Source organism: Lepisosteus platostomus, chromosome 7 (assembly GCF_059453375.1).
Source record: "Lepisosteus platostomus isolate fLepPlt1 chromosome 7, fLepPlt1.hap1, whole genome shotgun sequence".
Classification (NCBI taxonomy): domain Eukaryota; kingdom Metazoa; phylum Chordata; class Actinopteri; order Semionotiformes; family Lepisosteidae; genus Lepisosteus; species Lepisosteus platostomus.
In genome coordinates, this window is record NC_142617.1 from 36,519,571 (window position 1) to 36,545,800 (window position 26,230).

Consider the following 26,230-nt stretch of genomic DNA (forward strand, 5'->3'; position numbering starts at 1 on the left):
TTCTGCTGAAAGGAAAATACCTGAGAAATAAATCTCTTCTGCTTTGTGTTTTGAGAAGATTATTCAGAAATATTGGAATTTGAAAAACATTATGAAGCATGCATGCTCTTCACAACCCTGTTATCTTTATTGCATTTACACATCTGTTGTCTTGACCCAGAGTTTATTTTTTTACTACAGTATATGCCTGTTTCCTAGGCTATGGCACAGAAGGAAGATATGGAAGAGAGAATTACAACTTTGGAAAAACGTTACCTGGCTGCCCAGAGGGAGACGACATCGATCCATGACCTTAATGACAAGCTGGAGAATGAACTGGCCACCAAGGAGTCTCTATACCGCCAGGTAGCATACAGACACTGTATAGCACTGATACTCAATGATAAGGATGGCAAATAGAAAGAAAATTGCTATATAATTGTGTAACTAAGTTTAACTGGCATAAAACCATTAAACTGAAATGTAGTGGTATTTTAAGAAGTGTCTGAGGCCTGTATATCCTCAGTTCACTAGACATCCTGCCTGACATGTCACAGGCTGAAGGTGGTGTATGCGTATCTTTTCAAAGCAGAGATGATCTAGTCTGAGCTGCGTCTGTTTCTGGAGAGGAGCTGGCACGTATATCTGGCATTTGTCCCTGCTATTGGCTGATTCCCAGCATGATTCTGTATGTGTGTGTTGTTCCCTCTGGCAGAGCGAAGAAAAGACCAGACACCTACAAGAACTGCTGGAGCTGGCAGAGCAGAAGCTGCAGCAGACCATGCGCAAGGCTGAGACCCTGCCTGAGGTGGAGGCGGAGCTGGCTCAAAGAGTGGCCGCGCTGACCAAGGCAAGTTCACAAAAACTCATGGAACATCCTTGTCTAAAGGCCTATACAGTACACTACATTTGTAGTAGGCCCCTTTTGAAAAAATAGTATTACCTGTGACAAACAGGTAATAAAACTGTAACAAAATGCAAAAGGCACAACCACATTAATGATATCTGAACCTTGTGCCTCATGTACGTAGAAGACATCGACAAAAAAGCATACCTTCAACTCATTACATCTGTGTTTATTTTCTAACCACTGGCTCTGAATAGTGCTAAATTTTAATTCTTTATCTGATAAAATTGGGACAATGAGCATGTCATATAATGCACATTTCAAAAATAATCTTGAGAATTACTGTATGTTCAGTTAACACCTAAAATGTGTTTTGATATTGTTGTAATTTTCCTTCAAGGGGTTTCGAATTAGAAACAACTATCTGGTGCCTGACAGAAATTAAAAGGACTAGAAGAGATATTGGGGAAGGGGATTTTCCAAATCCTTTTGCACAGATCATAGAAATAAATGTACAGTATGTAGCATCATTATCAAAATTACTGATGTTATTATTACTACTAATAATGTTTGATAGATTCTTTTCAGGCTCCTTCCAGACACTTTCAGCTTTCTTATTTGCTATTTTAAGAAGCTGTTTTATCCTTGATCTGCTCTGAGAGGTTAAAATTAATGAGTGCCCACTGCCTTGAATACATCCCTCAGCTCATGGTTAAATCCACAGAGAAACATTTAGCAAGTTTCTTTCTCTGTCAGAAAGTGATAAAGTCCATTAAGGGTTTGACTCACCAGAACTAATCTGTCTCCTGAAAAAAGACCAAACATAGAGAAGCTTAATCTGTGCCTGCTGTGGTCTTTTAATAAGTGTTGCTAAAACTACAGTGTCAGATGCCTGGTGTGCCAAAGATTCTAGAGTCATGTGTTTTAATACGCCTTTATTTATATATAAAGTCCGTTTATATAAGTATCCAGTTTATATACTGGTGATCAAAACTGGGTGATTTAACTGAAATACTAAGCTAATATCAAAGGTAGTTGTAAATTTGAATTTATTTCAGCAAAGCCTTACATTTTTAACAGATTAAAATGTGTACTGTTTAGATCAACAAATCTTATGTTTAAATTGGATAACTCACCTCTAAGTAAAAACAATACTAAAAATGAGCAATCAGATACATTCTCTGGATCAAAGAAGCCAAGAAGATTACAGATCTTCAAAGGCACTGACAGACAACCCAGTGGGTCTCTTCATTCAATCAACAGTAAAACACAAACCAGAGGACACAACTGACAGCTACTAGCAACTACTTAAAGCAAAGAGCATTTAAAACCTTCTTACGCTAAGTGTTGGGAATAAGTATCGTGCTATCCAGCCATGTTGCCGAAACTCATATACTTGCTGATACCCTTGGCTTCTTTCAAGAAATGGATGGATGGGTTCCTCAGATCAATTAGATCAACTAACACTCCTCTCATTTGTAACCTGTTTTAAGGTTCTAAAGTTTTGTTTGTGTACAATCTAAAGACAAAGTGTAATGTCATCCTTTCATGCTGCCCCTGTTTAGTCAAATTTTATAGAGCATCTTCTGTGTGGGAGGGATATGAAAGTGATGTGTTTTCAGATGATACCTCTCCTACCACTAGACAGAATGGGTCTTCCTATTCCAGTCTCTGGCAGCACTTTGTTACAATCCATAATTATATAATTAACCTTACCGTGCATAGAAATATCTACATTTTGCAATGACGAGTTGTGAATTTATAGAGATGAATATAATGAAAACAACAGAAAAGAATACAACTGGAATGTTGTTTTAATAAGAGAAGTGTTGTTTCTGTAAGTATTAATTAGTATCTGACTTGAGCCCTTTTAGATCTTTTTTGCTAAATGTTTTGCACTTAGATTATTTGGAATACATGCTAGTCCAGTACACAGTACAGATTTACATCTTTTATAGTACACACTGTCTCCAAACTTGTTCAAACTTGATTGGCTTGTTTGCTAAGTTCATGTGTTCTCTAGTTTTCAAGCTGAACCTGAGTATTGACTGATCTCACAAATGCCACAGTTTCAAATAAGGCAGTACTGCTGGGAGTCCTGTTCTAGAGGAAAATGTCTTCCACATGGTCACACAGTTTATACATAGTTAGCAGTGAAGCTGTTTAAAAAAGAATACAAAATTAAAGTATGAATACCCTACAAATAAAAGGATACAGTTATTTCTATCCTTGCACTATATCTGTATTCTGCTCATGCAGTATGTTCTAGTGCCTTTTTATGCCATAATACACAACGGAGACACGCCGCTTCAAAACAGGAGGGAATGCATATCATGTTGTTTTTCATTTGAATATTCACCAAAAACATCATGCACAAATTATTTTGGTTAGGAGATTTTTGGAACAAAAATACAGCATTATTTAACAGTGAATTGGGTCCTCTTGCTGGACTTTAACCATTTTTTATGTATTAAACATGTATCGACCATTTCACAAATAAGTTTAATCTTTTCAAATATAGTTAACATCTACAGTGAAGTACTGGAGTCATTATCATATGACTCCAGGAATTCTGGGAAGAGAGAGGCTTTTCCATTTGCGTTTGGTCCAGCTTGTACTGCTTCTACCAAGGCACTGGGCTGTTCTCCCTAGTGTGGCAGAAAAGAGTATCGGTGTGGAAAACCTATTAGTCGTTGGTGGTGGCAAACCACCTCTGAAGAGGTTCAGGAACACATGAAATTGTGTTTTCTGTGTCTGTTTTCTGTCTTTCAGTTCCCGACGCTAATGTTTTCCTTTCCCTCCAGGCGGAAGAGCGACACGGCAATATTGAAGAGCGCTTGAGGCAGCTGGAGTCCCAGCTGGAGGAGAAGAACCAGGAGCTTGCCAGAGTGAGTGGGTTCTCAGACAGAAATCCTGAGGGGAGCTTTAGTCAGCACTCTCCCAATGTGTGTGCCTCTCCAAAGCCAATACTGGGCCCAGCAGGCGCGGTAAGGGGCCATCCAAATAATATATCATCAAACAAAAAAGTTTTTAGCCAACTTTAAATGATTGAATTAGCCTGAACTGAGCTGCGTTTGATTGTATCTAATCATTCCATATACCATGTATCATGTATGGATCTTTAGTTTGGAACATACACATAGCAACCATTGACCAAGAGCATCAACAGCTTCATAGCAGGATAAAAAGCAGAAGCATGTGGGAACTCAGGACTATTTTTTTTTCTTTAATGAAACATTAAGTGCAGAATTGTACCATTTATAACATGACAAAACACCATCCATGCGCCAAAATACAAACATACTGTACATGTACTGTACATAATCAGCAGGCTAACTTCGATGTGCAGTATATTGAGCTTATTATACAGTATAATATTTGGATGGCCCCTAACAACACCAAGCTTCTCCCACACTTTGAATGTAGGGATACACAGATACTTCTATATCCTTCGATATCCTTCGGCAAGGATACATAGTATACTTCTGTATACTATATTTTCATCAGGCACTTATTAGACTGTCCTTGATCACACAGTATCCACACTAGGTCACATCCTGTCCCATTGAATGCATTTATAATGCTAAGTAAACAATTATGAATGCCATGTCAACATTTACTTACAGTTTGGGTAAAATTGGTTGTCTAGTTTCAGAGGTCATGTGTAAATCGCTTTTTTTGTGTTTTCAGACTTTGTGAAAATAGTAATTGACCTGTGAATGAAAATATCATGTCCTAAGGAAACCCAGACTGATTGTATTAATCTAAAATAATTACAATTTAACTGGAAAAAAATATGTTGACTGAAGTTTTTTTTAATTGTAAATAAATTAGATCAGTGTTTAATGACTACAGGATTCAATACTTTCATTATTATATACTCATATAGACACATTTAAGAGCTTCTCTTGTGAAGCCTGATTAGAATTGCTACCTTAAAATCCAGAAGCTTACATTTTTGTTAGATGTTACTAACCGGATATGTGAATACAAACCTAAAAACACTTCCCCCTGTCTATAGATATTTCACAATGAAAAGTAATGTACTCAATTCCAGCCGGGGAGTCTAAAATACAGCTGTGGTTTCCTGGCTTAGACCCAGTGTTTAGATGATTGCTGTTGTGAGTTCCGTTCTGATTGCTGTTGTGAGTAAATGAAGATGTAGGTGTTTAATATTACAACATAAATAAGCGGAAATATTTGGGCAATGTAGCACAGAAAGGATGAGTCAGTCTGCAGCAGGTTTGGTTAGTGTGAGCACTGAGGATACTGATAATGGTACTAGCTGGTGGATAGCATGATTATCTTATTTACTGCTAAATTAAGCAGTGCTGTGGATTGCCTGGTCAGCTCCATCAAGTGCACTAGGTCTCATTCTTGACATCTGTATTTTGTGCAGTGTTATGAAAGTGGACCCTGGGAGTCCTTTCATATGCTCTAAAGATCTGTGACTGAGCTGTAGCAGAACAAAGTAATGTACTGAATACCAGGAGGTCTTGTATCTGTCAGTTGTTACAGGTTGTCTTTCTGTTGCCTGTTCTGATCTGAAAAGTCAAGCTCTTCTATTGCAGTGTCTCCTCCACTTTCCTGAAGCCTGAAGTACCTGGAATTTCAACACATTCCCAACAGTAACCTCAATTCTCTCTTTCAACCCAATTGGCTGTTATATTTAGGCTCTGAATAATTCATGCGTTCCTAATTTCCCTCACAGAGAACAGATAATTATGTTTACTTGAAAGCATTTGCTTTTGTTGAGTTAGTGTGCTGCAGTGTAACCTCTGAAAATGCTTGAAGACCTCTAAATGTAAATTTAATCAGTTCATTTTCATCTACAAACGGTATACTGTAGATTGAAGTGCATCATAGGCCTGTTCAAGTCTTGTCCAGCACTACAGAAATTTAGACCTATTGTCCTAAAAAACAGGCTTATACTGTAACATATGCATACAATATTTTCTCATTCCTCAGTCATTATTCCATTATACCAGTGTCATTAGAGGCATTCACAGGTACGATCATTTTCAGTGTAGGAACCATTTTCGCTTCAATTCTGTGTAAGAGTTTTTTTACATGACTTCATGCAATTTTAATCAAACTGTCTCATTCAATTAATCATTAAACAGAATTCATATGTCATTAATCAAATTATATTTATATGACTATGAATGCATAATGCATGAACCTCTGCAAATTTCAGTATTCATGTGCTATATGCTTAGCATGCTAAACTTACTTTTTATAATTGAATATTAGTAAGTTGATCCAAACTACAGCTGTCATTCTTGACTATAGTTTTGTTATTGTGTTTGGTACTTTTGGCTACATTGCTGTACTAGTAGCAGAGAATGCTTCAATGCTGCAGCCTTATTGCTCAGTACAGTATTAGACATGTCTGAACTGTGAGTACCTCTTTGTGATGTACTGTGCCACCTGCTGGTTATTCTGCTTATGAACAGTTGCTGGAGGCTTTCTCATAATTCAATATGTGAATATTTAAGTTATAACACAATACTTGAGTTGTTTGATTTGAACAAACTTCACATTGTCAAATTATTCTGTTCCAAATGTACAGTATATGTCCATATTGAAAAGAACTAAACAAATACCCAGTAAAGTAAAATACAATTCAAGTTTTTGTTACTGATTCAGAGTTTTTGAAGTCTTCCCAATATTGGTGTGCATAGCATTGAGGGATTTATTTCAGATGTGTGGCCTTTAGTTCTGACAAGGCTACACGAAGCCATTTGATACAGTACTGACCTGGCAACAGATCAGCGCTAAAGATCAGTGTGTCCGCTCAGTCTGTGCTTTAATGTTTTGCCTTGAATGAAGCACAATTCTTTTTTTATATATATCAAAAAGACGTTAAAACATTGAATTCCAGTAAGTAAGGTCATTTTCACAGCTGTCAGTTTCTCTTCATTACCAGTTGTGTGTCGGAGGATATGCTAGAGGTCACGCACAAGGTTCGACCAGCTTCTTTCTCACTTAGTATTTCACTGCGGCAGGCCAGGCAGAGAGAAAAAATGAACGAAGAACACAACAAACGTCTTTCAGACACCGTTGACCGCCTCCTGACAGAATCCAACGAACGGCTGCAGCTCCACCTCAAAGAACGAATGGCTGCTCTCGAGGACAAGGTGAGAACATGAGACGATTCAGGTGTTTTCTTCTTCAACAGTATTTACAGTATTCACAGTTTTAACAGTATTTGGACTTTATCTCCATTTTAGCAAGAGGTAGTAATATTCTAGGAGATATTCGGTTGTTGGGTCTCTGTTGTCTGCTAATTTACCATTGTGTTGAAGTGGTCTTAAAAGGACATCACAGTGACTGCTGCCTCATCACTTCTGGGTCCTAGGTTTCAGACTGGGGCACCTTCTGTGTGGAGTTTGCTAATTCTCTCCATGCCTTTGTGGATTTTGTTTGTGTACTAAATCAATGAACAGTTTCAGATCCACCTCAAAGATTGAATCCCACCTTCTTAAGACACGCTAACTAGGTTAATTGTAAAAGGGATGCTAAACTGTCCCTGGGATTGTGCCTTGCAATGGACTGGAGTCACATCCACTGTGTTGTCCCTCTTTGTGCCAGTCACCCCTGAGATTGTCTCTGTGTTATCATGACCTTCATAAGTAATAAGATGCTCTCTGTCAATGGATGATATTGCAGGAAACCTCACAGATCTCTCAAAGACTGCTGCAAGGAAGAACCTGGAGTTGCACAAAGCTGTCAGCTCTGCTACTTAGATCTTTAGCATTGTTTCAGCTTCGGTTTGTCTTTTTATAAATGTTTTTTTTTTGTATGAGGTTTAGTATTTGGAATTTTCCAGTTAAACCATGTTCCTTTTTTCCCTTCAGAGCTTGACTGTGTGTCCAGTTTCCACCCATACCATCAGTGACTGAGAGAATAGGCCCTAGCCCCCAGTGCACGCTGGAGTTAATCAGTTAAGCCCCTAGGATGTCTTATCATTCCTGTATTACTTTTATTTAGCTTCTTTTTTTGTAGAACACTCTTATTCAAGATTTGGAAAATACCCAAAAGCAACTCGAAGAGTATCATCACACAAAGGTACGGTATCTCTGAAAACTTGTTTTTTACACGCTAAATTTAAAACTAACATACAGTATGTACAAAATAATCTAATGTTGTATTTTATGTAAAAAAATAATAAAGTGGTTTCTTGTAACCTTATAGAAATACTGTATAAAGGATGACAAAATAAAAATAATGAAAAATATATGTTAGATTCAGTTTATGCAGCATTATGTACAGTATATAGCAGTATGTACAGCAGTATTCCATTAGGAGTTCCATATCTTTTTAACTTAATGTTTTAGGAACGGCTAGTAAATGAAATGGAAAAATTAAGGGCTGAAGTTGAACATCTGAAAAGGAGAAGTGGCGCTTTTGGAGATGGCACACATCCACGGTAAATACAGCTCTCCGTGTCCGTCCTGTGTGGGAAACCACACAGTGCCGAAGATTATATTGCTAAACTTCCAGTCATTCAAGAAGCCTTTCCTGATGTGTATTGTCGGTTTTCATTCAATGCCTTCTTAGTAACTCTATAGTTTTTTTTTTCTTCATAAGGCTTCCATCATGTTCAATTAGAGCAGCAACACTCAGAAATGCAGTATCCGTTTTCCTCATAAGCGGTCTCCTATTGCCTGGTGACTATTGGAAATGATAATACGTCTGCTTCTGCCCTGTGCTCAGGTCTCAGGTGGGTAGTGCCACAGACCTGCGCTTCTCCATTGGGTCGGTGGTGGATGCCCAGGCTGAGCACTTTGGCACCACAGCAGTAATTCGGAGAGCGCAGAAGGGCCGACTGGCAGCACTGAGAGACGAGCCCACAAAGGTGCGAACATATGGTGAAAAGACACAAAAATGAAGCAAAATCGATTCAGGTTTTGTAGTAATCTCCAAAAGAATGCTGATGTACAGTAAAATGACTGTAAAAATAAATGTGCAAGAGCAGTTATCTTGAGCAATGGGCTTGTGTATGACCAAAATGTGTGACTGAAAATAACAGCATGGAGCAAAATGTCAGATGATTTGGATGCTGAAATATTTCAAAAAGAATTGTACTTGTAAGGGTATGTAAATAAAAGTGGTTAGTAAAGTTCTTTGACATGACAAAACTGAGTCGTGTATTTTATTACTATGCTTTCTCATTTTACTTTTTCCTCAACTGCATATTTAACATCTTTTTGTTTTAATTTTGGCTTCCATTTGGATTCTGAAATGTAAGTTTTTAAAACGTATTATGGATAATTATGGATTAAAGCTTCAAATGATGTTCAAGTTAGACTTATTTTAATTAAAAGTAAGAAAATATAAAACACCACATGGCACAGAGAAATGTAGAGATTTGTTTTCTGCACTTTATAAGGAGTGGATCGTTAACATGAAATTACTGGCATGGAACAGTAGAAAACTAAAGTTTTAATTTCTTAAGACAAATTTGTATAAAACCTACTGTTGTTCTAGGTTTCAGATATATGCTTTTCATTTTAGTATAAACCAAAATGTTTGTGTTAGTGATATTTTGCTGTACTTTTCTGGGCCTCTGCCTTCTGTATTTCCCACAGTTGTTGTTTTGCTAAGAGCTATGCTGTGCTTTGTAGATTCTCCCTGTGATTGACCAGGACTGGGAACGGTCCCAGCCTCCCAGTGTCCGAGCCAGCGTTGCCCACCTGGTAGAGAGCGACCCCGAGCTCTCTGACATTGATGATGATGACCATGAGACAATCTTCAGCTCAGCTGACCTGCTTTCACCAAGTGGGCACTCAGACGCCCAGACATTGGCATTGATGTTGCAGGAGCAGTTGGATGCCATCAATGAAGAGATCAGGTTAGCAAGTGGGGGATGGTTACTTGACTACATGGATGACTACAAGGAGAAACGTTCTTCCATATCCATTGCAGTTTTTGTAGGACTGGGATTCCTACAAAAAAATAACAATTAAACAAGACATTGGAGAGAGAGTCTTCATTAAATTAAAAATACTGATTCACAAATAGCTTTTATAATAATTAATAATAATTGCTTACACTTACAGTATATAGCGCTTTTCTGGACTCTCCACTCAGAGGGCTTTACAGATAATGGGGACTCCCCTCCATCCCACCACCAATGTGCAGCATCTGTAAAAAAATAAAGAAACGGCAGTGCCTTATGTTGCATACACACAAGCGCCTAAATTATTTTGTTCATAATTGCTTTGTTTTGTAGTAAGACTTGGTCTTTAGAGGGAAGATTGCAATGGATTATGTCATTCAAAATATCAATTGTTTTGCTGTGGTAGAATTCTGACACGTACAGCTTCAACATTCATTCAACAATATTCTGTGGTCCAGTGTTCTGTAGCTTTAGAAATTGTATAAATACACAGTACAATGTTCAATGTGCAACATTAATTTTGAAACAAAATCTGAAGGAAAATAGACTACAGTTATATACAGCCAGGAAATAAAATGGTGAAATAATTATTTTGAAGAAATTGTGTCTCACAGTAGAGGATGCTCCAGATTTACAGATTAATTGCACATTTTATACACAAGCACCATTGAAAACAATCTTGGTGATGGTGTCAAGAGACTTATCATATTGCCTTCTGCTGTACAGCATCAATGACAAATCCTCTTATTACACTTTATACAGCTCAGTATAGTAGGCAATGACCTTGGTCCTTAATGAAAATAGAGACTGGAAGTGTGGGTTTCTCTGCCCCCAAGACACACGCCCTGTAATTACAAGTCAAAATCTCTGTGTCCTAAAATTCATAAAATTTTAAAATGCAAGTGATCATCTAACATGAACAGTTGAATATACAGTAGGAACTGATACCGGCCAGCAGTTCATAGTAATGATTTTTATATTCAGTACACATGAATAATTTCAACAGAAAACAAGTATTAACTGTTTTAGTGTTATCTGAATTTGTAACTATCCTTTCCTGGCCTTGCATTGGTGATGGATTAAAAAGACATACTGTCAATTCACCAAATACACAAATGTGAAGACAGTAATAATATAATAGGGAGTTTAATAACTGTCCAGAAAAAAAAGAACCCTGGCCTATAATCAGAGTCAGACCCTACACAGTAGTAGTAACCACTTAGACACCTTAACACCAAAATGAAAAAGATGTTCAGTTGTTAAAACTGCTGTCAAAAACTGTCACATCTACCTGTACAGCTTCTACAACCTGCACTTTATTAGGTTGATATTCATATTATAAAGAAATTGTGACACAATGCTTGGAACAGCATACTGTGAAGACTAATAGATTTTTTTTTTGCTTGGTATTGTGCTGGTATTGGTATTTTTTGCTATAGGTTTGTTAATTGTTCTCTATTGGAGATGTCAGCTTTGACCCACATTTTCCTAAGCACGTGTTTCTTAAGGCACGTTTGCATTTAAAGCATAAATGCCATGTTAGTCACAGTGCATATTGTAAGAAGATGTGACAATGTATATCGTAACAAGATTTTAAAACATTAAAATACCCACTGTCCCTCAAGGTTGTCAATCTACAGACTGGAGGATAATTCCCTGGATGGCAAAATATATAAGTGTGATGCGCTGTTATATGAAGAAATGTGAACTTAAATATCATTTACTTTTTGACAAGAATGAGAATGAAAATGTCAATCTTCATGCATTTTTGTTTCTTGTTAAAATGAGATATATATTTTTTTTAAATCAGTGAATTGTGGTTTACAAAATTTAATTTAATTTTGCATCAATGCCTTGTACGCTATTAAAATGTACAATTCACTGCCAAATTATTTCTTATAGTTTGTGAAACGCCCAGTGTCATTTTATTTAAAAAATCTAGGCTGAAACTGTAAATTAAATCAATTTATTTAATCTGAAATCCATAAGATTATTTAGCCTATGGGATTATTTATTCCCACTATATAGAAGTCTGTTTTAACTACAAAATACAGAATTTATTGTCCTTGTCTCATTAGCCTTTCAGTGGTTTTCTTCTTCCAAATATATCAAAAGAAAAAACAAGTTATAAATGGTTTTGTATGCTTGTAATAAATTGATTGCTATGTCACATTAAGTAATTTATGCCACTGATATTTGTAGAACAAGAAATTAATATTTTTTCTTCCATCTTCTTTGATTGAACATGGGTCTTTTACACTGATTAGGAGTTGACAAATGAAGACAAAACAACTAAGTAATAAAATAAGAAGACTGTTCTAGAAAAAAAATAGTATTATAAAATAATTATCCAATAAGATACTGTATGTATCCAATATGATTCCATTTCAGTCAGTTCTGATTCAGTTTTTTTTAATGAATCAGCATAGGCAGGTTCTGTAACTGATAATATGAAGTAAATCAAGACTGATCACCTCAGTCTTTCAGGAAAGCTGAACACAGAGGCCTAGAAGACATTTTTGGGACATGAAGTTAAAATAGCCTTTGGAAGAGGCAAAAAAAAAACAGCTATTGTGTCTGTATTCTCCGTGGGGGAATTTTAGTGTTAGAGGAACGAAATTAGTTTTTATGTTGTCATTTTAATTATTATGAAACAGTGGAACACAGTAGCTTTCATTAAATGCAGTTAATCGGACCGTGATAAGAACTCATGGAACAGGCATTAATTAAGCTCTAAATGCTGACATACATAGCAAAATTGCCCACTAGCTGTTCCGTCTGATAAGGGCACAGTGCATTCAACAATATACAGTATTTAACCATTTTCTTCCCTGTATGCAATGCAAACATGCTTTGTACATATCTTGTCTGCATGTGTTTAATGCATGCACAACGTTGGCCAGAGTACTGTAATTATCTTCATTTTCATCATATACTGTATGATGGCTTTTATCTTGAATCTTTCCACAAACAAAAAACAAAAAGCGACTGCCTTATGATTGCAGCATTGAGACAACACGCATTCTATACACATGAGACTATACACATTCTTTATAAATACGCATATATAGATCTAAGAAAAAAAATACATGAATTCAATTAATTTGAGCAGCTGTTTTCACATTGTAAACATGGAAGCAAGCCCTCACACTGATTACCTTTTAGAAATTATTGCCCTTGCTTACCAATTATTCTTTTGAGTCCTTCTAGCTTCCTTTTTTAAATTAAACACTCACTGTGCTCTTGTATGGTATGTGGTATGCAAGAGATTTCAAGTAGAAGACTTCACTTCAGAAACTGATCCCACAGTTCCCTCTATGATAGGAGGTACCTTGTTCAGAATTGCTTTGGTGTCTTTATGAAGACAAAGCAAATATGTGTTTCATGCAGACTGGAAACTCTTCTTTGTTAGAAGCTTTTTTTCTATATTGTGTTTAGATACTTTCTCTTTTTCTCGCTCACTGTCCACAAACACAGTAGACAGAATAAAAAAAAGTACAATATGTTTCAATCTATTTGAATACTTTGCCCTTGTTTGATTTCTGTTGTTAAGAAAAAGACTTGTATGGGAATCACACGTTCTTTAAAGTTTTTCACAGCGGTTTCAAATACAAGGTGAGTGTTGGTAAATAACTCCAGCAGCAGACAGTACAGACCTTTTGCACGTGAGCAAACTTACAATATTAGTATAAGATTGTGTCAAAGAAGTTCAAGTACACAGCTGCATCAACAGCGAAGGAAAAGACAAATGCTTATTCCATGCTGAAAGGAAAAGAGACACAATGTTTTGGCTGTGAAGCCTTCTGGTGTCAAGGAACCTTTAGAAGTCTTCACACTTGAAGAAGGCTCCACAGTTGAAATGGTGTGTTTCTTTTCTTTTCCTTTCATCATGGAATAAACGTTTACTTGTTTACTGTGTCAGCCAAGGAAGGTGGTGTCAGTCGTTAAGGGCCATTCATCAACAGGATTGCCTGGCACTAACTATGTCCTCGGAAATTACAACCATTAATATCCTGGGTGTGAGCAGCAGATTGTAATACTCATTTTCTGGCTGTCTTGCTGTTCTCAGCTAGACTTCCATATGATTAATTTGTAAAAAATGCCATTTTACTATAGGTTTATATTTAGTACTGTTCAACAGCCAGTGGCAGATATTAGTACAGCAGCTGTGCTGCGCAGTGTGGTAGTGAGGGCTCAGACGTGCTGTGTGTGCTGCTGTTGGCAGGATGATCCAGGAGGAGAAAGAGTCCGCCGAACTGCGCGCGGAGGAGATTGAGAGCAGGGTGACCAGCAGCAGCATGGACGGGCTCAACATGCCCCCCCTGCGCCCGCGGTCCTCCATTCCCACCTCCGTCACTGCTCTGTCCCTTGCCAGCTCCTCGCCTCCTGTCAGCGGGCGATCCACCCCCAAACTGTCCTCTCGCACTGCTGCCCATGAGCTGGGCATCATGACACTGGTAAGACCAACAGTTCAATTCAACCCCCACCAGCAGAGTGGAACCCCTGATATGCCCTGCCGAATTGGTTAAAAAATATGGGAAATATTCATTTTTCTCACTTTTATATCTATAAGTTGGGGTGGTATTGTAGTGCTGTGGTGAGCATCCTGTGTTGGGGCACTGGGCTCAGTTTCTGAGGTGCTTCAGTATCTGTGTCAAATTTGTACTGTACAGTATGTTCTCCCCATGTTTGCTTGGGTTTTCTCCCGGCACTCCATTTTTCTCCCACAGGCCAAAGATATATGGTACTGGCAGGTTAAATGGCTCCTGGGAGAACTGACCCTGGTGTGAGCCTGTGTGTCTATGTCAATGTCTATGTCTGTGTGTACCTGTGATAAGTTGGAATCCAGGGTATGTCCCTGGCCCGTTGCTTGCTGGCATAGTTCCGGCTCCCCCATGACTTTAACTGGATAAAGCAGTTAGAATTTGGATGGATGGATATCTATAAATCATTTTTGTACTCCAGGAATGGAGTACTCCAGGACAAAATGACATTTTGTCATATCAGAGAATGTATGCTACAATGTTAAAGTACCAATAGAAATGTTGTAATTAAAACAGGTTTAGCTAAGGACAATGTGACTGTCCATGAAGCTTTAAGTAAACATCAGCCAGATGTTTAATTTTGTCTGTGCCTATCTCTGCTTTTTTTCTTAAATGCTATCAGCCTAGCGATTTACGGAAACATCGCAGAAAAGTGCTCGTAAGTGCTACTGATTTTTTTTACTTTAAAATACGAAGATGTAAATATACTGGTACATGAAAATCTGCTACTCATGGCAAAATCACTGATATCTAATTTGGTACAACCTCATTACACTGAAAACTCTAAAAAGGGTGCTTTCGCTGAAAACACTTTGAGTTTTACAGGTTCTCAGCACGCCGGGGGAGAAGTTTTACTGTAGTGCACTTACTGAAGGCAGTTCAATAACAGAACCTCTTACAATACCTCTAGTGTGTAATTGTATTTGACCCAGTTGTAGACAAGGTGGACTATGGTAATGTTGTCTTTGCTGCAGGAGATGGGCCTCCTGCACAATTCCTTTGTGTCATGTTGTCTTGTTATTAAGGCAATGTCTGAGGATCTCAAAGGTGCTGCTTTGCCCATAGTTCAGGTTTAAAATGAGGTGCTTTACTCTCAGTCTCCAGTTTCGAGGGATGAGTCCCGGGAAGACAAGACCACCATCAAGTGTGAGACTTCACCGCCCTCCTCTCCACGCAGTCTGAGGCTGGAGCACATCGGACACGCCCTGCTGTCTGGCAGTGTGGAGGATGGCAGAGGGTAAATGGGTGTATCTGCTCCTGCAGATCTGTCGCCATCATTTGCATTTCATTTCCATATTCACTTCCAAACACAACAGGCAAACACAGCTGCACATGTTGTCACTGCAATTGCAGTCTCTATTAGCTTGTAAGCTTCATTCAGTAAGAGTTTTTTTCTCTCGTTACATTATTCATTATTATTACAGTTAACTTATTGAAGTGTGAGCCATTCAAAAGCAGTCATATTTTTCTGTACAATGACACTTGCCACTCCTTGAATTCCATATTGAGAAAAAAACAAATCAAGACTTTTATTTAAATGATGAAGTTTCTCCTCTATTTTCTCAACAGCAAAGTACAATACAGAACAATCAACTGATCAATAAACTGCGGAGTATAAAATTGAAAAACATCAAGTGTAGTCAAACACTATGCTATTATCATTTACCAGAATAAATTGTAGCAACATATACTGTAATATGTGAATAGAGCATTTTTCACACTTGGTAGATCATTTTGAATACTTTTCATCAGGGCTGTCAAATTCCAGACAGGTACAACTGCAGGTTTTCACTTTAATGTTAGCTCCTTTAATGTATTTAATGGTATTTTTTATTCATATTTTTTGTTTAAGGTAACTTTCTCGTTTTTTAAGTCAGACTAAAAATACTGTAGCTCCTAGGCACAAGCATCTAAAAGCTATAAGAGTTTGTTTTGATTCTCATGTTCAAAACAATTTTAAAGACATTTAAATCTTCTTAAGTATCTGTTTACAAGCTAAACATGTTGTTACTGTCTTAACTGGACCAATTTAACAGCTTCTCCCAGCTCTTCTGTTTGTGCTTTAAAAAGAACATTGTAGACATGTTACTTGCCCAGAAGAATCAGAACTGGACAAAACTAACTTATGCCACTAAAATTAAAATCAATCTGACACATATGTAATTCAGTATAATAACAAAACAAAAGTTTTGTTTTTGAATCATGTTATTGAACGGGTAAATAACACCTTACAAAATGTGATGTATATATTTTGGTAATTTGTGCAAAATATTTAGAACATCCTGGAACTAGTGCAGTTTGGAAACGACAAGTAATCAATCCCTATCTAATGGCTCTCATTTAGCTTCCTGCTCCTGCATAAATATGGGTTAATAATCCTTTCCAGTAACTGTCACATCTCTCCTCCACCCCATCAACAGCATCTTGCTGTAGCCCATTTACTGGCTTTGTGTAGGAGGTTCTGACTGCTTGGTCTTCAAGGCCAGGCTGCCACTTCTCAGTCCTAATGACCCACAATGCTAGAATCCCTTTTCTTGACCACAAACAGAGATATTGCCTTCTGCTCCTGATTAGCTAAAAGTATAAAAATATGAAGATGCCAGTAAGGCTAAAGTAATGTTGCTATATAAAAACTATTTTTTTCTGTTTTCACCTACTGTATACAGTACATGATATACATGGGATTTTAAAGCATCTTTTTCCAAAGGGAGACAATTTTCTAGAAAATGCTTTGAAGATTGTTCTCTAAAGTGCAGGATGTTGCCTTCATCTCTGAAACATAAAAACTGATGCACATGCGTAAACCGAGGCTGTTGCCTCAGAACGCAGCACTGTGACAGTGTGAAGGGATACATGGTGAGTGCGTGGGCTGTGTTTCAGGCCGGAGGAGCAGACGAGCAGCAGTAACAGCAGCCAGGACTCTCTGCACAGGGGAAATAAGAAGAAAGGAATCAAGTCCTCCATCGGGCGCCTCTTCGGCAAGAAGGAAAAGGGCCGGTTCATGCAGATGGGCAAAGAGGCAACTGCAATGCATGGTACAGCCGTCAATCATCTTTTTGAATTGTTTGCTTTTTGAATAACCTTTTCTAACCTTATAACCTAAGCCTGAACTCTGTCAACACTTTATGTTAAACTTTTGGGGAGGTTCAATTAGAATTTGATTGTGCTCAGCGGTGGAGCAGTGGTTAGCATTGCTGCCTTGCAGAGCAGGGGCCCCCAAGGGCCCTGGGGTTGGTTCCAGACCTGGGGTGCTATCTTTGTGGAGTTTGTATGTTCTCCCTGTGTTCGTGTGGATTTCCTCCTGCAGTCTAAAGACATACTGGTAGGTTAATTGAATTCTGGGAAAATTGGCCCAAGGTGTGAGTGTGTGCATGCCTGTGTATGTGTATTTGTCTGCCTTGGGGTAGACTGGCCTCCCATCCAGGGTGTATCCCACCTTGCACCCATCGCTTGCTGGGATAGGCTTTGGCTCTTCCTTGATCCTGATTTGAATGAAGTGTTTAGAAAATGGATGGATGGATGGACATTTGTTCTGCAAGATTCCCTGCTTCCTATTATTGTTAGATTTCTGTATTTTGCCAAGCTAAATCACATGACAGTCCCAGCCTGGAAAATATTATATTGAAGGTCATTATAGCTAGCAGGTATCTGTCATGCAAATGTTTAAGGTTTTTTTACACATTTCAGTATGGCTAGGCTTGGTACTTTTTGACATTTATATTTTTGATGTACTGTACACAAATCTGTAGCAAAACACTCACCTTTAAAAGTTTATTGGATGGTTAAGCCAGCTTTGATGTTTTATCATGTATTTTTAGAGGCATGTTGATGGTTTCTCAATCTGAGGCAGGGGGGCACCTGCATTTAAAATGAGAAATCTCAATTAATTAGCTGTTTATTTTGAGTAAGTCTACATGCGTCATAGCATGTTATTAGTTTTAAAAGTGAAGAATGCATTTTAAATGCCTATGAGCTCACGTTTTGAACAAACAATTTAAAACAAGTTAATACAAGTCCTTCAGGTTTTAAAGAACACTGTTTATAACAGTAGCAAATGCATACTACAAATACATATTTTGAAAAACTAGGAAGTTTCTATTGTCACAATTTGCAAGACTAAATGTGACAATAGAAAGTTGAAATTCACATACAGTAGTAAAAATATATTGAATAGTGTACTGGATCACTTTGCCCCAGTTATGGCACAATAATGATGATTGTTTCACTGTTTTTTTTTACCTGCAATAGCCAGGTCTGCTGTTGCCTTTAGTGATACACTAGAAGCTTGTGTGCCAACAACAAGCCTCTTGTGACCCTTCTTCCAGTAGCTAAGAAGATTGGAGAAAAGATCTGGTTTGCTACAGTACTACTTTATAATCCTCAAGAATCATGGTATATTGTAGAACATGTTAGACCATTCCCATCACTTTGGACAATATGAGTCATTCGTACGGAGCATGCTGTTCTTGGATATTTTGTGAAGGAAGGGCAATACACTTGCATACAACAGCAAGCACAAAACATGAAAATCCCCAAACAGTCACTGAGCTATGGGTGAAGCTGTGCTTGGGTACTTATTTTTAGCACCGTAGGGCGCTGTATCAAATGAGTGAGAAATGAATGTGTTGAAAAGTAACAAATTCTGCCATTGAATTGCTGGAGTAGATTTTTGGTGTTGCGAATGAACATGGACTGTGTTTCAGATTTTGAAATGGGCATCCACGATACTCTGGGGCTGGGGAAACTGGGAACTCAGGCAGAGCGGGATCGCAGGATGAAGAAGAAGTATGTTCCTTTTATGTTTATTTCCTTTAAAATCTCAACAATCTGTTTAATACTTGGCCACACCTTCCTCTCTACTGTTTTTCTTTTTAGTTCACATTTCACCTTACCACCTCTCATCTGTGAAGAGACATGCTGAATTGATGTGTCCAGTGGCTTTGATATTTAGACCTCATACTTCAATACTAATTTGTATTTATATTTTCTATCTAAAACTCATTTTTCATTTACTTCACACTAATAATATGTCTTGGCACAAGCTTCTAACATCTAACCAAAGTTTGTTTTGACTATTATGTTCAAACCAGTTTTAAAGACATTTATGTAATAAAGATATTTATTAAAGACATCTGTACCAGTCTAATACCCACACAGGTATAAAGCCTGCATATTTCTTTGTGAAATCCTCTCTTTTTATAAAACAAAATCCAATCTGTCTTCTTCTTATTTTTTAAACAATGGAACTGACGTTTTATGCAGCAATTATAACAGGCTTTCAAGATGCATGCAATTACATAGCAGTAAGCTAGAGATTCAGATATGAAGCTAATGGTAACTCCTTAAATAAAGGATAATTTCAATTAAATAGTTGACGGGGCACTGTTTATATTTATTTTGGACTATATATACATATCTAGTCTTTGTAAAATTAAGGAATGCATTTGTTTTACATTATAATTTGGTCAAAGTAAATGTTCATGCAGTTGTCCTAATGTCTGGTGTCCTAAGTGTTTGGAAACTGTACACATGAATTCATTCCTGTACCTCCTGCACATGATAAGTAATGTTTTTTGTTTGCCAAATACTGGTCTGCATACATGAATACAAGAAGAGACTAATCTCTTTTTTGTGATGTAGGGCTTGTAAATCTGCTTTACAAGGTTTTGCATTTGTTTCTGCTGTCCAACACAGGTTGAAAACTGTTGTTTTGGGGTTTTTTTCGTTGCTGATCCACTTTTGTGTCCTTTTGTTAATGTCTACATGAAACTCTCAGCCTGTGCTCATGTACTTTGCTTTGAAATGTTTTCAACCTGATTATTAAAAAAGTGTCTGCTTTTTTCTCACTCTTTCATCTCATGATTAACAGAAAGAGGTAAGTGTAGCCATCATCTTGTTATTTTTTGTTTGGATTCATTATTAGGTTTTCTATATTGTTTTTAATTTCGCTCATGTTGGTCTTTTCATTTCAGTTCCAGACTGTTTGTGATTTTCGTTTTCGTCTTCTGGCTGCTGAGACTGTCTTGAGCCAGCTGTTTGTATAATTGCCTTTGAACGCAGAAGCTCAGCTTCCCACTGTGCTGTAATAATAAGACCTGACTTAATTAATATATATATGTCAAAATATGCAAATGTTCTTTCAATCACATCTATTTCATGTGTCCTTTTTTCCTGCATGTTTCTATGCTCTGTGTCCTTCTGAAGCACAATCATAGGGAATCCTAGGGATTCAAAACAGGCAAACAAAAAACCTGCCACATACTGTAAGGTCACTTCTCCGTACCTTAACTTTATTTCACATTACTTCAATTAATATTCACTCATTGGTTTTTTAATTACTTCCTTCATTAACGGCTGTTCAATTTTTCAAAAAAAATGTATCAAATTTAGAATTGTCAGATTTTTTTTTCTTTACCTACCCTATTCGGGACTTTCCAATTGTGTGTTTTGTACTGCACGTCTCAGAACATAGCTACAGTACTCACAATGCCGCACAGGGGAGAGTGAGGAACTGCAGGCAGAATCGTTCCCCTCTCCCACCTTTGTGCCAGTCGCAATTTAACATGTCAAAGACAGTGCAGCCTTGTGCTAGAGCCCTCGAAGGAGAGGTGCGTTCTTCACCTAAAGTACAGTGAGGCTCCAAGCTCCTGGGAGGCTGCAGGGGTCTCTGTGTTTGCCAAGAGAGTCTGGCAGACTATTTCCATCCGACACACAACTGGTCACTGTACTGCTCCTTGAGGAATCCCAGCCTCAGTGGGCTAGTGACATGGCCCAGGCTCCAACCCAAGATGTCTAGATCCTAAGATAACTTGCATTCATACAAGTGGCATACTGTATCAGTATCTGTTTATGATATTTTTTCAGCATCTCTATGTACTGTATATAATGTAAAGGATTACATAGACATATATTTTTACAAACTTTTGCATACATATACATTAGAATTCTACTGTACAGTACTATAAAAACCGTGGCCTTATTTGATTTATTTCAGTGTTTTATTTAATTGTCCTCCCCCCTTTGATTCAATTTGTTGTCTGTCTATAGCCCTTATAGAGCTGCACTACAACCTACGTGGGTGAAAGTGTAGTACAGCATTGCTCTAGCCTAGAATCCAATGGAGAGATGTGGAAGCAGAAAGCAAGAGAAATAATGCTCTGTTAAGATATGGAAATTTTAGGACTGCAAGTACTGATCAGGGATTAGCAAAACTGTGTGCTGTCTCCTTGTAATGAAATAATCACATTTAATTGAACAGAACAATTCTGGTTCCCTAAGTAAAATAACATTTTACATTGCTACTGTTTTGTTAGATCTGTTTAATACTTAAAAGGGAGAAATCCCCAATTCCTTGGCTAGCTTGAAGAAAGGCAATTACTGTCGCTAAAAAAGTAGCATTTCTTCTAATGTCCAGAAAAAAGATTAAAAATAAACTATTCTATGAGTGTTTTCTTTTTTTATGCTTAATGTCCAAAGTCACCATCATACTCATACTGTATACTCATTTCTGCTGCTGCTCAACTAGAGACATGAAATTAAATGCTAATTTATTTGTAGGCACTGAAATGGAAGATCTGGCCATATACTGTATGATTAGCGTTTTCTTGTTCATTCACCCCCCTCTTTCTAGACACGAGCTGCTAGAAGAAGCGAGGAGGAAGGGCCTTCCGTTCGCCCAGTGGGATGGCCCCACAGTTGTTTCCTGGCTTGAGGTAGGAAGAGCGCATCTGTGTGGGTTTTCCTCTGTACCTTTTATTTTTCACTCTAAGATACTGGGCATGTTACTTGACACTGCAGGACAAACATTACACAGTTTCAGTATGTGTGTAGTGGCTTCTTTAATGTTTTGTTATGATACAAAAACATGTGCAGCACAGAGCACGGTGGTTAGCGTTGCTGCCATTTAGCTAGGGGACCTGGGTTCAATTCATTGGGTAGTAATTGCAAGGAGTTTGTACATATGTTCTGGTTACCCCCCACAGTCCAACGACACACCGGTAGGTTAATTGGCTTCTGGTAAAATTGGCCCAGGTGTGATTGTTAGGTTTAGAGTTTGTGTCTGTGTGTGCCCTGTGGTGGACTGGCGTCCTGTCCAGGGTGTATCTCACCTTACTTTCCTCTGCAACCCTGTATTGGATAGTGGTTAGAAATGGGATGAATGACACAAAAGCAATTTGGATCATTGAGATTCTAAAAACACATTGTATACTGTTTTAAATGTATTAATTCTTTATGTGGCTTTCATAATTATTAACTCAACACCTGTTGAAGCCACTGGATGGCTTAACATCTATATATTTTTTTTATTTTTCTCCTTCAGTCAAATGTCTTTTCTTATTTACAATAATAAAATTATTCCCTATGAACTTTCAACTCCACAGTTGTCATTAAACGTGTCTCCTACATTATACAAATATTATACATATACTCCACACTTCCTCATTTTTTAGAGTGTCACAATCCATTGTACTTGTCAAATAAATAATACAGCGAGCTAAAATGCTTAATGCTTTAGAAAAGAGCTAAAGAACTAAACTGATATTTTTTAAGGAGTGAATAGCTTATTTTCATAAAGAAAACAAGAAAGTGAAAGCAGAAGAACATTTCCTCAACTGTGCCTACAGCTTGTACTTGAAGAGTATCAATTAGGGCCTGTGTCTCAGTATCAATTAAAGCCTCTTCTCTGGCACAATGTTCCCAGTTGTGGGTGGGCATGCCAGCTTGGTATGTAGCTGCCTGCCGTGCCAACGTGAAGAGTGGTGCCATCATGTCCGCCCTGTCTGACACGGAGATCCAGAGGGAGATTGGCATCAGCAACCCCCTGCATCGCCTGAAGCTGCGCCTTGCGATTCAGGAGATGGTTTCTCTCACCAGCCCCTCTGCTCCGCTGACCTCTCGCACTGTGAGTATGCCGACACACCCCCGCCAACCACATCCCTGCAAATTCTCAAGCCCGCGACTACAACGCTCCTTCTCTTTGCTCTGTGTCCAGTCATCCGGGAATGTGTGGGTGACGCACGAGGAGATGGAGAACATGGCGGCCTCCACCAAAGCGGTCAGTGTGCTGCGTGTGATGCCCACCTCCGCTCGCAGCGAGATGCATATGCTGCATGTTTGAGGTGGAGATTTTCTTCCCATGGGCTAGCGCCTGTGCTGTAAAGTATAAAGTACTGGGACACGCTTCAGTAACATACAGTGCTGCGTCATTCACATCGAATAGCGTTAAATAGGAACAAACCCCTTTAAACTTTATATGTAGTTGTTGTTCACCGATACAGTTTTGAAAGAGAAATAGGTTTATCATTGACAGGTAATTTCACAAGAGATCAGGATTATAATGATGCATTTAACTATATAGAACAGTAATTTTTCATATTGACATGGCTGTCCTGGTTTGAGAAAAAACCCAAACTGATAAGAATGCAGCATTTTAGATAGATTGTTAGTTTTGTACTGTATGTTTCAGGATTATTACTCTTTGAAAAATCTAACACTTTAATGTATGGTTTGAGTGCATACAATGAAATGGATACTGTATCTTACACTGCTACTACATGAGTCGCGTCTTGGCAAATGCTGCAGTGTGAGTGTAATGATCTCCCCTCTTACTGCACTACAATGGGTGATGTTTTTAAGATTCTCAACTAACCTTTAGTTCTTTCTCCCTGTACTAACACGCTGTCACAACAAACTGATAGGAGAGTGAAGGGGGAAGCTGGGCTCAGGTGAGAACTCTCATGTTAGTGTCCTTTGAACTCTTAAGACCATTGCCATTGCCAGTGGAAGTGTTTTACAATGAACAGGTGCTGTGTTTAGTTTTGCTCACGTCACCTCAGTGCTTTCATTGCTCCAGCTTAATTCATTTGAGAAAGGACTTAACAGTACAGTACTGTAGTGTAAAGCATGCATATGGTGGTTCCACTATATTGGTGTGCAGTGTGAATACAAATGCACAGTATTATCACAATGTAAAAATGTGATTTCAGTGGTTTAGAATGACATAGTGCATCATTACAGTGGCAAGGAACTGTAAAGTACACCTAATGTAACATTTGTTGAGCTACGCAAATGCTTTTAGTGTATTTTTTATTCTGTTTCTTCTGTTATACTTTCCCTCAGTGGTTCCTACTCTAGATGTTTTTCCCCTCTTTGCTAAAGATTCATTACTGTCAATCAGCATTAGGGTAAGCAAAGATCGGTCTGCACTCCTCTTCTCAAGCTGTCTTAACATGAGAGGTATCCAATGCGTGTCTGCTAATCCTCCTGCCAGACGCTGGCATACGGGGACATGAACCATGAGTGGATTGGGAACGAGTGGCTCCCGAGCCTGGGTCTGCCGCAGTACCGCAGCTACTTCATGGAGTGCTTGGTCGATGCCCGGATGCTGGATCACCTGACCAAGAAAGACCTACGCACACACCTCAAGATGGTGGACAGCTTTCATCGGTGAGCTTTCATCTTTCTCCCGTGACACACCTGCAGTGTATACAGAAACACTGCCACACTAAAGCTCTAAGATTTTTGTTCTAATTATTAGATTTTTATTTTAAAACATATCTAAATACATCATATGAATATTAATATAGATTTACATACAGGTGAGATGTGAAGAGGAACGTTTGCAGGTCACTAACCTAAACTCTGGTTATAAACCAATGTCTCTAAAATCCACTGTTCCAAAAATCAAACTCTTTATACCTGAGACAAAACATTCTTTTTTTTTTGGAAGGCCTTCATGTGATTGAATGTTTCTTTTACTATAACAAAGGGCAAGTTTACAGTATGGGATCATGTGCTTGAAGCGTCTGAATTATGACAGAAAAGAGCTGGAGAGACGAAGAGAAGAGTGCCAACATGAAATTAAAGGTAAGGTCTTCATGGTTTTATAGTTAGAAGATCTGCATGTGAGTTAATAACATCGTGATGTACACCATTGATTCCTTTCGTCAGGTGCAGGGCTGGTTCAAAATAATTTACACATTTTGAAAGTTTGAGATCTTCTCCTTCAATCTTTCTCAACTTTGAGATTATTTTAATAATACTGTTGTCTGCACAGAATCAAGATATTTTGGGAAAGGTTTTGGATCTGTTCCCCTAATGTCTAAATGTTAATGCATTCTTACTGAACATTGATATTGATGCATTTTATATCTAATATATATATATATTAAATGCTCAAAGTGTGAAAATTACAGCTTTGTTTTCTTAGCTGAAAGAGTATGCTTAAGTTTGTTTTCAATTGGAAAATGTTATTGTTTTGTGGCTTTTAGTAAGCTTTAGGTTCTATTATTATCCCCTAAAATTAGTAAACGATATATTTAATAAATACAACTAAACAGTGGCACCTAGTGTTCATAAGTGGATTACCCCAAAGTATTGTATTACTTCACAGCTCTGCTGGTTAAGTCAGGCCAACAGCTGAGATTTCACAGCAGACACACAGAACAGTAAACCGTTAAACCACCAGCACAGCACAAGTTCACAGCAATGTGAACTTGACCCAGCTGTCTCGACCTGCTGGCTCATGTGTACCAAACAGACAACTTCACTTTGACCTTCCCTAGGGTAAAATAAAAAATTTCCTCATGTTCCTTGTATGATAACAATTAAAAAACTCCTATTGCTTTTTGCTTACTCCTATTACTTATTGTTGCATTATTTGAAAGTATCTGTTAAAGATAAGCTTCAAGGCAGTAATTCCCATTGTTAAAAAACAGTTTAACATCAGAATTAATTAGGGACATGGGTTGATAGCTACAACATAGTTAGGGGTTCTTTTCTTTTTTTAGTAGCAATGAAATAACAACAGTATGGATGTCTCTATTAATGGCCCTCTCCATAGTTGTCTGGAGTGTCTTGAACAGCATAGGTTCCATTTAATCCCAATTAGTGAGAAAGGCACCAGGGGGAATACTGTGTCTAGGAAGTGTGTCTTTGTCATATTCTGTAAAGCTT

The 26,230-nt window shown here is 38.0% G+C and overlaps 1 protein-coding gene across 10 annotated transcripts in view; it reads left to right on the top strand.

Moving 5' to 3' along the window:
* Positions 1-26,230, top strand: part of ppfia4 (PTPRF interacting protein alpha 4) — a 125,124-nt gene that overhangs the window by 88,610 nt on the left and 10,284 nt on the right. For 5 of the 10 annotated variants that reach the window (XM_088640082.1, XM_088640081.1, XM_088640088.1 and 2 more), the window contains exons 7-25: positions 199-345; positions 695-829; positions 3,631-3,714; positions 6,835-6,966; positions 7,835-7,897; positions 8,167-8,258; positions 8,546-8,687; positions 9,457-9,683; positions 13,957-14,188; positions 14,898-14,933; positions 15,373-15,512; positions 17,156-17,310; positions 18,979-19,060; positions 21,906-21,987; positions 22,977-23,177; positions 23,268-23,330; positions 23,974-24,000; positions 24,546-24,721; positions 25,044-25,141. In XM_088640082.1, the coding sequence (XP_088496208.1) occupies positions 199-345; positions 695-829; positions 3,631-3,714; positions 6,835-6,966; positions 7,835-7,897; positions 8,167-8,258; positions 8,546-8,687; positions 9,457-9,683; positions 13,957-14,188; positions 14,898-14,933; positions 15,373-15,512; positions 17,156-17,310; positions 18,979-19,060; positions 21,906-21,987; positions 22,977-23,177; positions 23,268-23,330; positions 23,974-24,000; positions 24,546-24,721; positions 25,044-25,141 (2,314 nt within the window). The remainder of the gene's footprint in view (positions 1-198; positions 346-694; positions 830-3,630; positions 3,715-6,834; positions 6,967-7,834; positions 7,898-8,166; positions 8,259-8,545; positions 8,688-9,456; positions 9,684-13,956; positions 14,189-14,897; positions 14,934-15,372; positions 15,513-17,155; positions 17,311-18,978; positions 19,061-21,905; positions 21,988-22,976; positions 23,178-23,267; positions 23,331-23,973; positions 24,001-24,545; positions 24,722-25,043; positions 25,142-26,230) is intronic. The other 5 variants (XM_088640084.1, XM_088640091.1, XM_088640086.1 and 2 more) reach the window with 4 other exon arrangements.